This window comes from Ammospiza caudacuta, chromosome 3, assembly GCF_027887145.1.
Source record: "Ammospiza caudacuta isolate bAmmCau1 chromosome 3, bAmmCau1.pri, whole genome shotgun sequence".
Lineage (NCBI taxonomy): Eukaryota > Metazoa > Chordata > Aves > Passeriformes > Passerellidae > Ammospiza > Ammospiza caudacuta.
In genome coordinates, this window is record NC_080595.1 from 31585114 (window position 1) to 31598461 (window position 13348).

Sequence of the window (13348 nt, forward strand, 5' to 3'; positions counted from 1 at the left end):
CAAAATCCTCACAGAGAAAGGGTTCTGTTATCTTACAGGGTGACACAGGTTGGAAGCAGAAGCAACAGCCCTGCATTTACAGCCACTTCCAGTAAAAATGATGGAAAGGTTACAATTACCTGGGCTTGATAGTAGCTATCATATACTGGCAGAAATTCATTTAAGACTAAGCTATAGATTATTTTGTGCTGAACTCACACTCTGCACTGGGAAGTTTTATGCTGTAGAAACTAATGATGCTATGTCACTTCATTCTAAAGATATTCATGACATGTTGAACTCACAGAATCATTCATCATGAGGTCCACCAGTCTCCTAACCTGTGCAGGAACATCCCTAAAAATAAAAGAAAAATAAAATCATAAAATGCATTAATAAAAATTTAAAGAAAGAATCCTGCATAGGTAACAAGGCAAAGAGGAAAGCTGACTAATGGACATCAAAAACCAAAAAACTCCAAAGAAAGTCCAATTTTCATTGAATGGAATATATGACATAGCAAACAAAGGCTATGTTTTGAGACAGTGATGGAAAAAATAAAATAATTAGCATCCGACAGGCATTGGGCTACTTTGCAAATGCTGCATAGTTACTCTTTTACCACGTATACAGAAAATGCACTCTTCCCACCATCAGACAGATGCTATCAACAGATATAGCTCTGAAGTGTCTGTGCTCATACCAATGTTATTATACAGCCTCAAGGCACCGAAGTAGGTCTTATAAGAACAGTTACCAGTGGGAAAAAAATAGGATATGAATTGCACTGAAGAGGTTGCATGGTGATCTCTAGTTAATTCCCAGCTCTGGCGGACCAGGAATTAAACAATCCACAACTTTCTCATTCTCTACACAAACTCTTGGTCCTGATGACAAGAGGGTTTGAATATACTTCCTATAAAGTGGAGATATCTTTTGTCTGACTCACAACAGGACAGCTTTCTGAGTAGTGCCTGTAAAATGCTGTGGCTTTCTTGGCTGAAAATGTCAGAGAAAGTATTGCTTTTGTTGCTAATTTATTTGCAGTGTTTCTAGTCCTTGTCAAATTCCTCATCACGTATCTTGGACTTCATGCTATTGTTAGGATTAAAAATATTTGCCTATTAGACTTACTGTGCTTCTGCCAAATTCCAGGATTTGGGCCATTTTAGTAACAAGGAATTTTATAGAAAAAATCAAATTCCTATTAAAATTAAAAGTTTTCCTCTTACTCTGCATGAGCTCCAGCCACAGCTTGGTTTAATGAGGCATTTTTTGAATTCTGTGTTCCAGTGCCAATGGAATACCCTACCAAGGATGGGTTGAACTCACGGAGAATATCTGCAGAAAGAGACAGCACCCTGAAATATTGTTTTTTGCAGCAAGTAACAAATGAGGCAATAAAGGTTAGATTTTAGTAAAAGACCATTAAAAAGCTTTAGAAGATAGCTATTAAAAAAAATTCAACATTTAAATATAATAAACATGGAGATTCATCACCATACAACCATTTCCCTGCCTTCAAGATTTCAGAATTTCATGAACTCAGATATCTCATGACCTAACACAACCATCTTGGCTAGCAATGCCATTTTGCCTGGCAAGCAAGGCTGGGTAACCATATACTCAGGCAGGAGAACCTCATGTCATCATGCTCTAACTGCAGACAGGTTGGAATCAAATCCTTTAGCCTGATGGTCCCAGATGTATTAACCCCAAAGACCCCAGATTCCCTTCTAGATCTTAGGTTACAAACCAGCCTTACAAACACCTCAGATCTAAAATATCCTGACCTTTGAAAAGCATGTAAAATCTGATCTTGTAATGTGATTCTGCTCCTGCCTAAAACAACTTTCCCATATAGTCAAAATAGTTTCTTTAGGCTATGAGCGAAGACCTTTGATTCATCTGTGACCAAACACATTTTAGACAGAAGTATAACCAACAGAAGAATACTGAAACAACCAAAACCTAGGAATTACAAAACACATAGTTAAGTCATGCACAGCATATTACAGCCTGGCTGCTAAACAACTTTTACTCAGTGGACATTAAACACAAAGGGATTGCTTGTGTCACACTACAAATTTTAACCCTTTTCTCCTGTCTCCTTTTAGGTGTTTGAATAATAAACAGCACCACATATGTATCAAATTTGCAGAAAAGGCACTTACTTGGTAGTGTCGTAACTGTGCTTATGTTTTCATTTCCCCCAACACTGTTAAGAAGAAAGAAGAGGGGAAAAAGGGTTGGTTAAGGTCCGATGGGCTCGGCAAGGCAAGGGACACGGCAGGAGAGTGCCCCCTTTTGGGGTTACTGCACAGGTACAGAGCGTGCTGCGGGCTGTGCTGAGCCCACCGCGCCCTGGGTGCCCAGGGGGGCACCACATCAGAGCTCCACACTCAGCTCCAGCAGAACAGTCATACTAGAAGCCCTGAACAGCAGCTCTCCTTTCAGCTCTTTCACGTGTTTTGGCATATTTTTTAACCCAGCTGAAAGAAATGTGATTTTTTCAAGGCTGCCACCTTTGCTACAGTTGCACCTATTAAAATGTTCATAGCCTCCATTTTTAGTTAACACATCTAACCAAAATAGAAAGTTCTAAAAGCATATATTTCAGAGTGATAAGTAAAATCAATACCTTTGCCTTCCCGCCACTCACATTTCACTCAACTGGAAGAATACTTCTAGACTGGTGAAATTCACCATTATGTTCACGTGCTCTTTATTCTCCTTCATGCTGAAAAAAATTACTTGCATACTTGTTGCAAAAAAAAAAATCTCAATGGATTTCTATTAAAGATCAAAATATAAAATGTTTGACTTAGAACATCTCTATAGTGACCCTTTAATTGGGAACAGATTTGAAGTGCAAATGGAAGTGCTTGAGGCCAAGCTGGATGGTGGCACCATGGTCTAGTGAAAAGTGGCACTGCCCATGGCATGGGGGTTGGAACCAGATGATCTTTAAGGTACCTTCCAACCCAAATCATCCTATGATTCTGTGAATGTGTTTGAACTTCTTCTAAAGTTGCAGTGATTGGTAAAAAATGATGAACAGAAGATCAGCCTGACAAGTTTGGTATTAAATGATACAGTTGCAGATTCACAAGTGAGCATGACTGCCTTTCTCCAGTCTTTTTGATGTGTCTAACAACATGCTGCATATGTAAAAGCCTGTATTGATCATAATTGATAAACTGTTCTCCATGATGTAAGCAATACTGGGAAAGGATCAAGGAAAGAGATACTGCATATGAAACAACAGCAGAAATTTTTTTTTGTTGACTACCAATTTTAAATAAGACAAATGGGTGATGTGGGCCACACTGGGCAAGAGCAGACAGGGTACAGAAAGAGCAGGGACAGAAATGCAGAATGAGCAAGTGTTGCAATGGCAATGGAGTTTAGAAGACCATGTTCCAGGGTCTCCTACAATCATGAGACTGAAAAAGAACTTAACAAGGACCCCATTTTTCAATGTACCCAGGTCTGTTCCAGCCATGCTAGATAACTCTCTAGACACCACTGGTACTCTAGATAACCACTAGTTGGAGTATTTTCTTTAACAAGAGTACAGCCATGTCCTGTCATGCAAAACGTGACATCAAATCCAGTTTCCACAAGCCTTCATTTGCTACAAAACCAACTATATTGATCAAAACTGGAGAAAATGGATTCTCTCCCACTGAGGAGAAGATTTCTGGGACTCACCTCCAAGACAGACCTCGGTACTGAGTCAGGACATCCAGAACATCATGGGGTCTGGATCCTGCCCCATTACCTGCCTGGAGGAAAAAGAGTTCACCTTCAGAAAATAAGCATTGCTACAGTAACTAGTTCTCTGAGTGATCCTACTGAGAGTAACTTAAAAGCATATTAATGAAGCAAGCTATGTCATCTTCCCAAAACAGAACAAATTCCTGTTCTCAAGAAGTTCAAGGCTTTTAACTAGGTAGGTATTTTAACTCTACTCCAGTGAATTACCCTCTTCTATCAACTTCATTATTAGATCAAGTGGGGGAAAATTACTTGAGAATGTTCAAAATACTAATATAATTCTAAATTTACATAAGGAATAAATATGACCGCAGTTGTTCTGAATTAATAATTTATTATAATGTTCCTCACATTAAAAAGTTGTACAGTGATTTTATGTCTTTCCCAGTTTCTCCAAGGAAACTGACTACAATGTGATAATCAGCACAGAACATGTAGGAAACATGAATTATTATATGAGCAGTAAAGCAGTCACCACTGATTGGAGAATCACAACCAGTCTAGGGGTAATGAGCTTACATAGTACAAGGAATAGTGTTAAAATAAAAAAAATCTCCAGGCAAGTTCCACTCAACACACCTGATGTTCTATTGCAATTTTAATCATATATTTTGTTAGTATGAATCACTATGGCTTTACAGGCTTTGGTCTTATCATATACATATTGTTCATATTATATAGATATATAGATACACAGATATACACAATCAGATGCAGAATTTTTTCTTCCTCAAGCTGCTCACTAATAGCTTTCAGGGCCAATACTTTGGGAGCTGCCAAAAATCAAAAGAAATTGTAAAGAAAAGCAAATGTTTCAAGTCCACTCCAGCAAAATAGTTTTGCTGCTACATAATCTAATCTTACATTTCTTCCTTGTGTGACACTCTTGTGGACTTCAAATGGGAACTTTGCACTCAGATTAGATTCATGATCTGATTATCAATCAGCCAAGGTGGAGTATGGAAAAAAAATGTGAAAAACGCGTTTGGCTCAATAGGGCATGGTATGTATACCATTTCCCAGGTTCTGAAATCAGAAATTTCATTGCAAGTTCTTCGTTGCAATGGCTATCTAGTGATCTTTACTTACTGTGATTGAATCTCCCACAGCAGCAATCACTTGAATATCCGCTGGTTTCAAATTATGAACTAAAAATAAAAGGTAGTGTAAGGGAAAGAACCAAAGAAAACTACAAATTGTGTTGGTTATTAAAAGTTTTCCTCAGAATAAGCATAATAAATCATTGCAAAAAATTTTTAATACTCATAACAGCATCAGTTGAGAATGACAGAGACTGATAGGCATCAAACCACAAATTATTCTTGGTACCATAGCTGGGCAGTAGCTACAGTGACAAAGGAGGCAGCAAGATTCCAGTCTTGCATTTGTTCTTCCTCAAATTTCTTTTAACTGGTGAAAATGACTGAAAAGCAGGCATAGCTCTGGTGGATATTTAGAACCATCACAGGTTCTGAGGAATGAAAAATCTACCCAAGGAACTCCACATGGGTTTTTGCACCTCATACTGCATTAACAAGAGCCTCCTACAGTATTTTCCCCCCTGGAAATGAAGGACCTGGCTGCCTCCTATCTTTTCCACTGTCACTTTGTTTGTACATGGTAGACGCAGCTGCATAAACTTTCATCACCCTTGAGGTAGTGAACTCGCATCTTGCTATACAACCACTCACATTGTTCCAAAAAAACTCTTAAAAACCTCTGTCAAGAAAGTGCACTTCTGCAAAGAAAAGAGTTCCTCCCCTGAGTAAACCCAGTTCTGTTCTCCTTCTGTCATCAAATGAAGTAGCTCTATGACAAAAAGGCATAGTACTATACCTGAAACTGGAACCGTATCAGAGGGATCCCGGTCAGGACAGGGAATATTTGTTCCATAACTCCTCTCCTGCAAAGACAGGGCAAGACTTCACATCAGTCTCGTTCTACTCTGGTCATGGTAAACTATTTACATCTCAGAGCATTAGATTAATGGAATCCCCACATACTTTGTATAAACTAGCCAGCTCAGCCTGCCCTCAGTCTGTGCCTTCCTTTTGAAGGCAGACACAAACTCAGCCTGCTCAGAAGTCGTGCAGCCTTATGAGTGCAGCACAACTCTTGCCTACTGGTGGGGCCAGTTGTTTTAGACTCTGAGCCATGTTGCTCTCATTTGGTGCGCCCATACCCTGAACATCTTTTGCAAGAAAATGTTTGAACATCCCTGAAATATCTTAGCACAAAACCATAACTCTGTCAGCAGGCCATGAGCCTGCCTTCTGTGTATGCAGTCCTGTGTGTGCAGCCAGAGCTTTGCCCTCCTGGCTCTTTTGGGTTGCAGCCTACTGACAGAAATACCCCCAAAGTCTACTGTTGGTGAAGGGCTGACCATCAATATACCAGGGCAAACCATCACACAAGACTCAAAGATGTGCTTTGGCTCCAAATCTCCCTGCAATATTCCTTAAGTAGGCTAACTTGCCTAAGGAAATGATACTTGTATGTCTTCTCCCATTTTTCTGGATTGGGTTTTTAATTTTTAATTTAAAGACCCAACAAAACAACCACAAATATAACATAGTATTGCTCCTTACGTCCTTAACACCTCCTACACTACAGCTATTTCCAAAAATCAGAGTGGTAGGTACCATTGCCTCATGGCAAGGTCTGTACACCCCAAGTAACTGACAAAACAGATGGCACTATATAAAAATGTGAACAGAAATGCATCTTACAACTCCAGTTACAAACAGGCCATTTTGTCTAAATGGTCTAGGCATTGTGCTCTGAGGCATGAAAATGAACATTATCAACTCACTCTGTTCCTGCTTGGGAACACCAAGTTCTGCTCAAAATCAGAGTACTCTGACTTAAAAGACACAATCATGGGTCTTTTTCTCCACACATTTAATCTAAAACTATTTCACAAAAATAAAAAAAAAATTTAAAAAACACCACAAAAAAACCCATATCCTTCAGTTTTATCATGGCAATGAACAAGACTGAAGCAGACCCACACAGTGGTTGGATCTGATCTAATTTCTTCCATAGTAGGACTAAATAGCCCATTTTCACTATCTTCTTATCCCAGTGAAAATAACATTTTTATCCAGATGTTTAACATAGGCTCTTACCATTGAAAGCAAGACTCACTTTAGGCTAGCTGAACACACCTACCTTACCCACACTCTACAGAACACACCAAGGAGACAATTTGCTATTAAACATCTGACTATTTAGTCAAGCACAGAAGTAAAGAGCTGGAGCTTTGCATTTAGTTTCCCCAGGTAGCATTGTTTATTTAGGCTACAACACACTCTTACCCACCTGCCCCATTCCCTGGAATACACCCAGTCCATTGATGCAAACAGTCCTACTGTACCTGAAGTGTTTCTCTGTGGTTTGATGTCCTCAGGGAAGATGAGTAGTTACTATTTCTATATGTAAACATGTATGGATTTTCCTGCAGAGTGAAGAGAGTATGTTTACAAAGCTAGTGGAAACAGATCAGCTGACGTTAAAGTCTTCTGGCTACAATTTCCGAGAGAAAAAAATCTTGACAGTATTAATTTCTGAATGAACATTGCATTAGTGAAGTAAACCAGGTTAGACTTGAAAGTTAAGTCCTGGTCTGAAGCCATGTCCTAGGTATGCTCTAGGCACAGCAGCACCTCCTGCCTTAAACCTAACATCAAACAAACCATAAAATTCTATGTCTTTGATATTTTAATTGCTGCTCAGAAGCTTTTGGATGCCAGTAATATTTTATCACTATCAAATTATTGAAGTCAGAGCTTAAACGCAAAAGCATACAAGAACCTGTTCTTTGAACATGAGATGCTCCAATCCTGACTACTGACAGCTCCAGGGACTAAATTAGTAAAACGTGGCAGCAGAGGCAAATCACAGAAAAGCTAGATTATATAAAATACATGGATTCAATTTTATTGGTGACACAAATTTGAATATTGATAATGCACAACATACCTGCAATTAATAAATTCAGATTAGCTATATATATTTTTGGACAAAAAAAACCTGACAGAGATGATTTAACTAAATTTTGCCAACAGTTCTGTTTTTCAGAGTTTCATCTATAGAAAAGAAAGACTCCATGTCACTGAACTTTAGAAACACTCAGTTTTTAACAGCGCAGCAACTTGAGAAAGCACACATTCCCAAAAACTTCAGAAAACAACAGTGTTTGAAAATCTGGAAATTCTGCAAAAAATAAATATCACAGAATAACAAAGAAGCCCTTTTACCTGAGATGGACACTGTACAATTTTTGTGGCACCATAAGGCTGCTTCTGTCCAACTGGCTGCATCTGGAAAGGGAGAGAACAGAGGAATTGTACACATGCTGTGTGTGGGAAGGAAGAGAGAGCAGCAGCAATGCAAAGGCTCTAGTGCCTGAAGTTTTCCTTCAGGAAATATATATATTTTAAAATTTCTTTTGCTTATGATAAATATTTATCTATGCATAATATACCACATGTATACTTACAAAAGCAAGGAACTGAAAACAAGTCTTTTCACGTGAGCAGACTGCCTTCCCATCATGACTAAAACCTCCATCCAAACATTTTGGCTTTTGGGAATGCTGACTCTAAGTGTTGATTGTTTATCCTACCTTTCAGAACTGTTTCATTATCTACACTCTCACACATGGTAGGCAACACCAAAAGGTGCTTTCCTATTCCATACAGAGACTTAATAATGTTTATGTTTGTTGGCCTTCTTGAAACAAGATGGAGAAGAGTTTATTGTAAGGAAAAATTATGAAATTATTCAGAAAATAGTGACAGCACAAAGGGACCAATACCAATAATAATCACTTCACCTGTTAAGGCAGCTTGCTGAGTGCTAATTAAATTGCAATCACACACAGAGGAATTGGCTGAGGGTTTAGATCCCTCAGTGCATGTCTGCTCAGCTTGGCACCAGCAGCTGCCAGGACCAGCAGCCTGCACAAGAAACAGGATGCAAGGGACTGGAAAATACAACAGCAGCAGGCTTGATGTCACCAATACACTCTGTGCAGGAATGCTACATTCTATTTTGATTCTTCCATCAATAAAAATAATGAGAAAATTCAGAGAAATAGAGAAGAGGCTTACAGGGTTTATATTCTTTGAGAGAAACATTTGAAGAAACAGTCTGCTTTTTTGGGGGGACAGGGGCAGGCAGGGGGCAATAAAACTAATTTCCCCGAAATGTGCAAAACAATTTACACGTCAAAATAAAAAAATGAAGCTTGTAGAAAAGATACATTAGGATACTTTCCCATCCTCCTAGGAAGAAACAAAGTAGCTATTTAGTCCTATTCTTAAAAGAAAATACACTACCAACACAGAATCATCCCACAAAACATGGGATACATACAATACACTATTTCTTGACTAGAAATTAAGTTCAAACAGGTATTAGACACTTGCACGTGTAGGGAGTTGGGTGACAAGAACAAATTTCTCCAGAAGGCAGTAAGTTCCAGCTGGCTCAGGCACACTGCTCTCCCAGCAAAGGCTGACAGCTCCCATGCAGCTCAGCTGCACGGTCCTGGTCAGGGAATGGGGCACCAGGGCTGTATTGTGGCCACCAACCCTCCCCTGAATTCTGGCACATCTGCCATGCAGGCACTCAGTGTGTGGGTCTGCTCTGGTACTCAGAAGGTTCTCACAAACCCCTGAACAGAGAACAGAGAGGCACGGGCAGCCTCCTGCAGTGCTGTTCACTTTTGGGCTCTTGCCTGGTTTACTTTCTCTTTTGGCTGCAGGATAGGCTTGGGTTTTGTTTCCATAACACAAAAAAGTGCCAAAAGTCAAGAAGCTCTTACTCCTATGAAGTTCTTTACATACGTGAATGGAGCTTTGCCCTCAGATATATGTCCAGAGGTAAAATTGAATAATTTTGGCAATGCCTACAATCAGGGTCTCTGTGGTAAACATCAAAGCTGTCCAACTACACAGCCAACCTCTCTCAGCTTTTCCAATGTCATTTATCTGACTGTTCTCTAGTGTGCTCAGCATATGAATTGCACTGGTCCGAGAGAGTTAGAACAGTTTTGGTCAAATATCCAGCCCTGCCTAGGACCAAGCCCTTAAAACATGATGGCTCAGCTTCTCCTCAGTCAGGCTGAAGTGCAGCCCTTAGGCCAATTGCCACTAGATTTTCAAGGTTTTGCCCTTTGGCCAACAAGCAGGTAATTATTCCAGGAAAGAGGCTGGTACCAAGCCTCAAAACAAGGTCCTGACAGCCTGGCAGAAAGTAGAAGGCAAACCTCTGAATGCAGTTCCATTCTGCTATGTTTCCAGGTCCACAAGTCACAATTCTTGATTTTCTATCAGCTCCCAAGGGTGTGTTATGGGGTTTTTAAAAACTTTTAAAGAAGTCAGCCTAAACTGTTGGCTAGATTTCCCAACAGAACCGGAGAGACCTTTATCAGGCGAGGACACCTGCTAGTGCTTTTTATGCTGAACACATCTTTCATATCTTCTTTTACATCATGGCAAAATACAGGCAGACAAGGCAATCACAGGCAGACAAAGAAGCAACCCTGAAAGGCTCCTTTCTGATGATTGCTACTGTACTCTGAAAAGTCCACTTAATCAAAGAGAAGTCAGGAAAAGAGATGGCAAAATAAGTTGAGGGAATTGTTACCACACAGTCTTCCTTCAAACCAGGGGCAAAATGTGACTTTGCTACATTTTGCTCCTCCTCCAGCTCAACTAGACTGTCCCCTCACTAGAGGAATCATCTCACACTGAGAAAAAACACTGAAATAAGGCAGAGCAGGTATTTGTCTCCCTTATGACAATGTTTTGGTTCTGGTGGCTCCACAGCATGCTCACTGCCCAAGTCTGGGTAACTGGCCCTGATGCAGCCAGCCTTAAAAGCACAGCTTCGTTTTGCTTATGGTTTTTCATCTCTGCTATTTTCACAAAATGCTCCTGGGCAATCAGAGTGACAAGAACAGAGCAACATGCCAGAGAATGGCTTGCTAAAGGACAGAGCAGAGGAGGACAAAGTCTGTGCAGAAAAGGATTAGAGACAGAAAAATGAAACAGAGGGCATCTATTTTATGATGGAAGAACTGAGGTAGAAACTGTGGCGTCATCACAAGGAATATCACAGATAACAGCAAAGGAGATAAACAGACCCAGCATGGCTGTTCCAAGGTTACCACTGCAACAGGTTATCAGCTTTTGACTCCCTGGCTCCTACTGACTTTAACTAAAAGATAACATATTTTATCAAAAGTGACTGTACTATTCTTGTAGATACATCACCTGATGATCATAGAAGCCTCTAATAGAAGCCTCTTCCTGCAAATTCTGCTTCTTTAAATGATTTGGGCTACAACAGCATTATTACTGCTTGAAGTAGCATAAAAGAAAACAGCTGAATAGGACATCCAACTCTAGAGGACATAACAAGAGCTCCTCAAGGTTGTCTATCACCTTTTCCCTATGAGCAACAGCAGCACAAAGATGATGGTGAAGGAGGAGACAGCAGTATAAGACTCACCAGTACAGCATGGTGGGGGATGCAGGATAGAGGAGAGTAGACAGCAGTATAATTGCTATAATCTCAGGTTAGGACAAACCTCAGTCATCCTGTGCTGTGCTGTCAAAGTAGTAAGATTAGCAAAACCAAGATCTGTCACAGCTCATTTAGTCCATGAGGCTCCCCAAAGGGCGACTTTGAAAATCTTGCTAAAAAGTTCTTAGTAGAAAGTAGCAGCAGAGTGAGATTTGTCTTGGAAGTGTAGGGCATTTAGCATTATTCAAGAGCTGCCTCCTTGCACAGCTGAGGATAGCAGTCAGGGGATTATTTTTGTAATATTTTAATTCTTCCTTCCCCTGCCTCTTTGCTACTCAAAGCCTGGCTCATGCAGGGTTGCTACTAGTCATCCAGACCAAGTTCAGCAAGAAACAGTCTCTGTAGTACTGCTTACCATGTTGTTCCAGAGACCCACAGCCATGAAAATGCAATCTTCCAGAATTTCCACTTGTGTCTTTGATGTGGTGATCAAATCATCCTTGCCCTGAAAGAGAAAGTACCTTGAGCATCATAAAATAATCAAGAGTATGGAAAGATTAGTTATTCAGTGACAGAAGTCCTCAATCCATAAAACAATATTCATATCCACAACGAAATCAATCTTTGGTACTCTCATGAAGCACTGGCCACTGATCCCAGTTACTACTGGTGTGGCAAGATAGAAAGATGCTGGTTTTGTAAATGATCGTTGCACATCAACAGGACAAGAAGAGCAAAGCAACAACACAACATGATCACAATAGTGACACACAGTAGAGTAGGAAGACATAGATGTGAACACATGAATCATTTGGCATAAACAACACTTCTAGTTTATACATGCCTTTAAAGATTAGAAACATGCAGAATTTGTCTTAAGTGGGCATGCTGAACTTGAAATGAAATGTAACTACTGGAAGAGTTTGGAAGGTTACACATGGTGGCCTGCAGGCACACCACAAATCAGAAGAAACAAAGACTCTACCTAGGACACATGATGGTATTTAAAGAAATAATAGAGCAAGCTACTGACAGAAAAACTAATGGCATGAAAGTTAGAAGTCTGCTATTTGCATAAGGACCAGCCATCTACAAAAAAAGCCTGGCAAAAGATGACTCCAGTAGCAACAAGAAGATTTTGCAAGACAGAAAATCCATTTTTTTTCCTGGAAGAAGAATTTCTTCTCCCAATTCACTTTGTTCTGATACTGATCTGAGGCGAGCAATGGAATTACCTCAAATTCATGAAGCTATTATGATGATGCTCAAAAACCCAGACCATGAGTCATTATCAACCTATTTTACAAAAAAACACCTATTGTGATGGATTTTGATACCACACTCCAAGTGAGCCATTCTCCAGAAAGTAATATTCTCCCTCTTCGTTGCCAGATCTTAGACAACCTTGACCTTTCAACTTCCCTTTAAGGACCACTTATAACAAAACCATGCCTGACATCCTAGGCAATCCCATCTTCATTCCCTACTGCCTACACCTGAAAAAAGTCTGAGTTCCCAGACTCATTGCAGGGAAATAACTGTACTTGCCAACATAGTTTACAAACCTTTCTAAATACATCACATTACCTACTTTTTTTGCCTTTGTTGTCAAACACCTGAGCATAAACAGGGATGAATATGATGGTAACTACAAAGATATGGAAAAATTAGCAGCACTGACAGCTTCAGACACTTGCAGCTTTTGGTGTAAAGCTGCCAAAGCTTGATTTATCCTGAAGCATAACATTCAAAAACACAGGATCTCTGACTGGTGCTGTTTAAATCAAGTTTGGATCAGACACAGAAGTCCTGAGAGTAGGAGCTATTTCTTCCTGTGCCTGACTACCCTTATCTTCCAGATTTACACAGCCTAGGACAGGAAAGCCTGCTGAATATTGCACTCATTCAGAAAGATGGAGCAGCTTGAGTTTACTCACCAGTCTGAGCAGCAGATTTCTTCCTTGGAGAGGAGGCTGAAGAACAACAGTGAAGTCATCCTTTTGATCAAACCTCTCAGACTCCAATAGTTTTTCCACAGCATCCTAAACAGACA

The 13348-nt window shown here is 39.9% G+C and overlaps 1 protein-coding gene across 1 annotated transcript in view; it reads right to left on the minus strand.

The window, feature by feature from the left end:
- The window catches only part of PLB1 (phospholipase B1), a 77031-nt gene that overhangs the window by 48350 nt on the left and 15333 nt on the right, over positions 1-13348 (minus strand). The window contains exons 14-23 of the mRNA XM_058802287.1: positions 13233-13337; positions 11711-11800; positions 8019-8081; positions 7136-7216; positions 5596-5662; positions 4849-4907; positions 3694-3767; positions 2154-2197; positions 1212-1320; positions 285-336 (exon numbers count right to left, since the gene is read on the minus strand). Coding sequence (XP_058658270.1) covers positions 285-336; positions 1212-1320; positions 2154-2197; positions 3694-3767; positions 4849-4907; positions 5596-5662; positions 7136-7216; positions 8019-8081; positions 11711-11800; positions 13233-13337 — 744 coding nt within the window. The remainder of the gene's footprint in view (positions 1-284; positions 337-1211; positions 1321-2153; positions 2198-3693; positions 3768-4848; positions 4908-5595; positions 5663-7135; positions 7217-8018; positions 8082-11710; positions 11801-13232; positions 13338-13348) is intronic.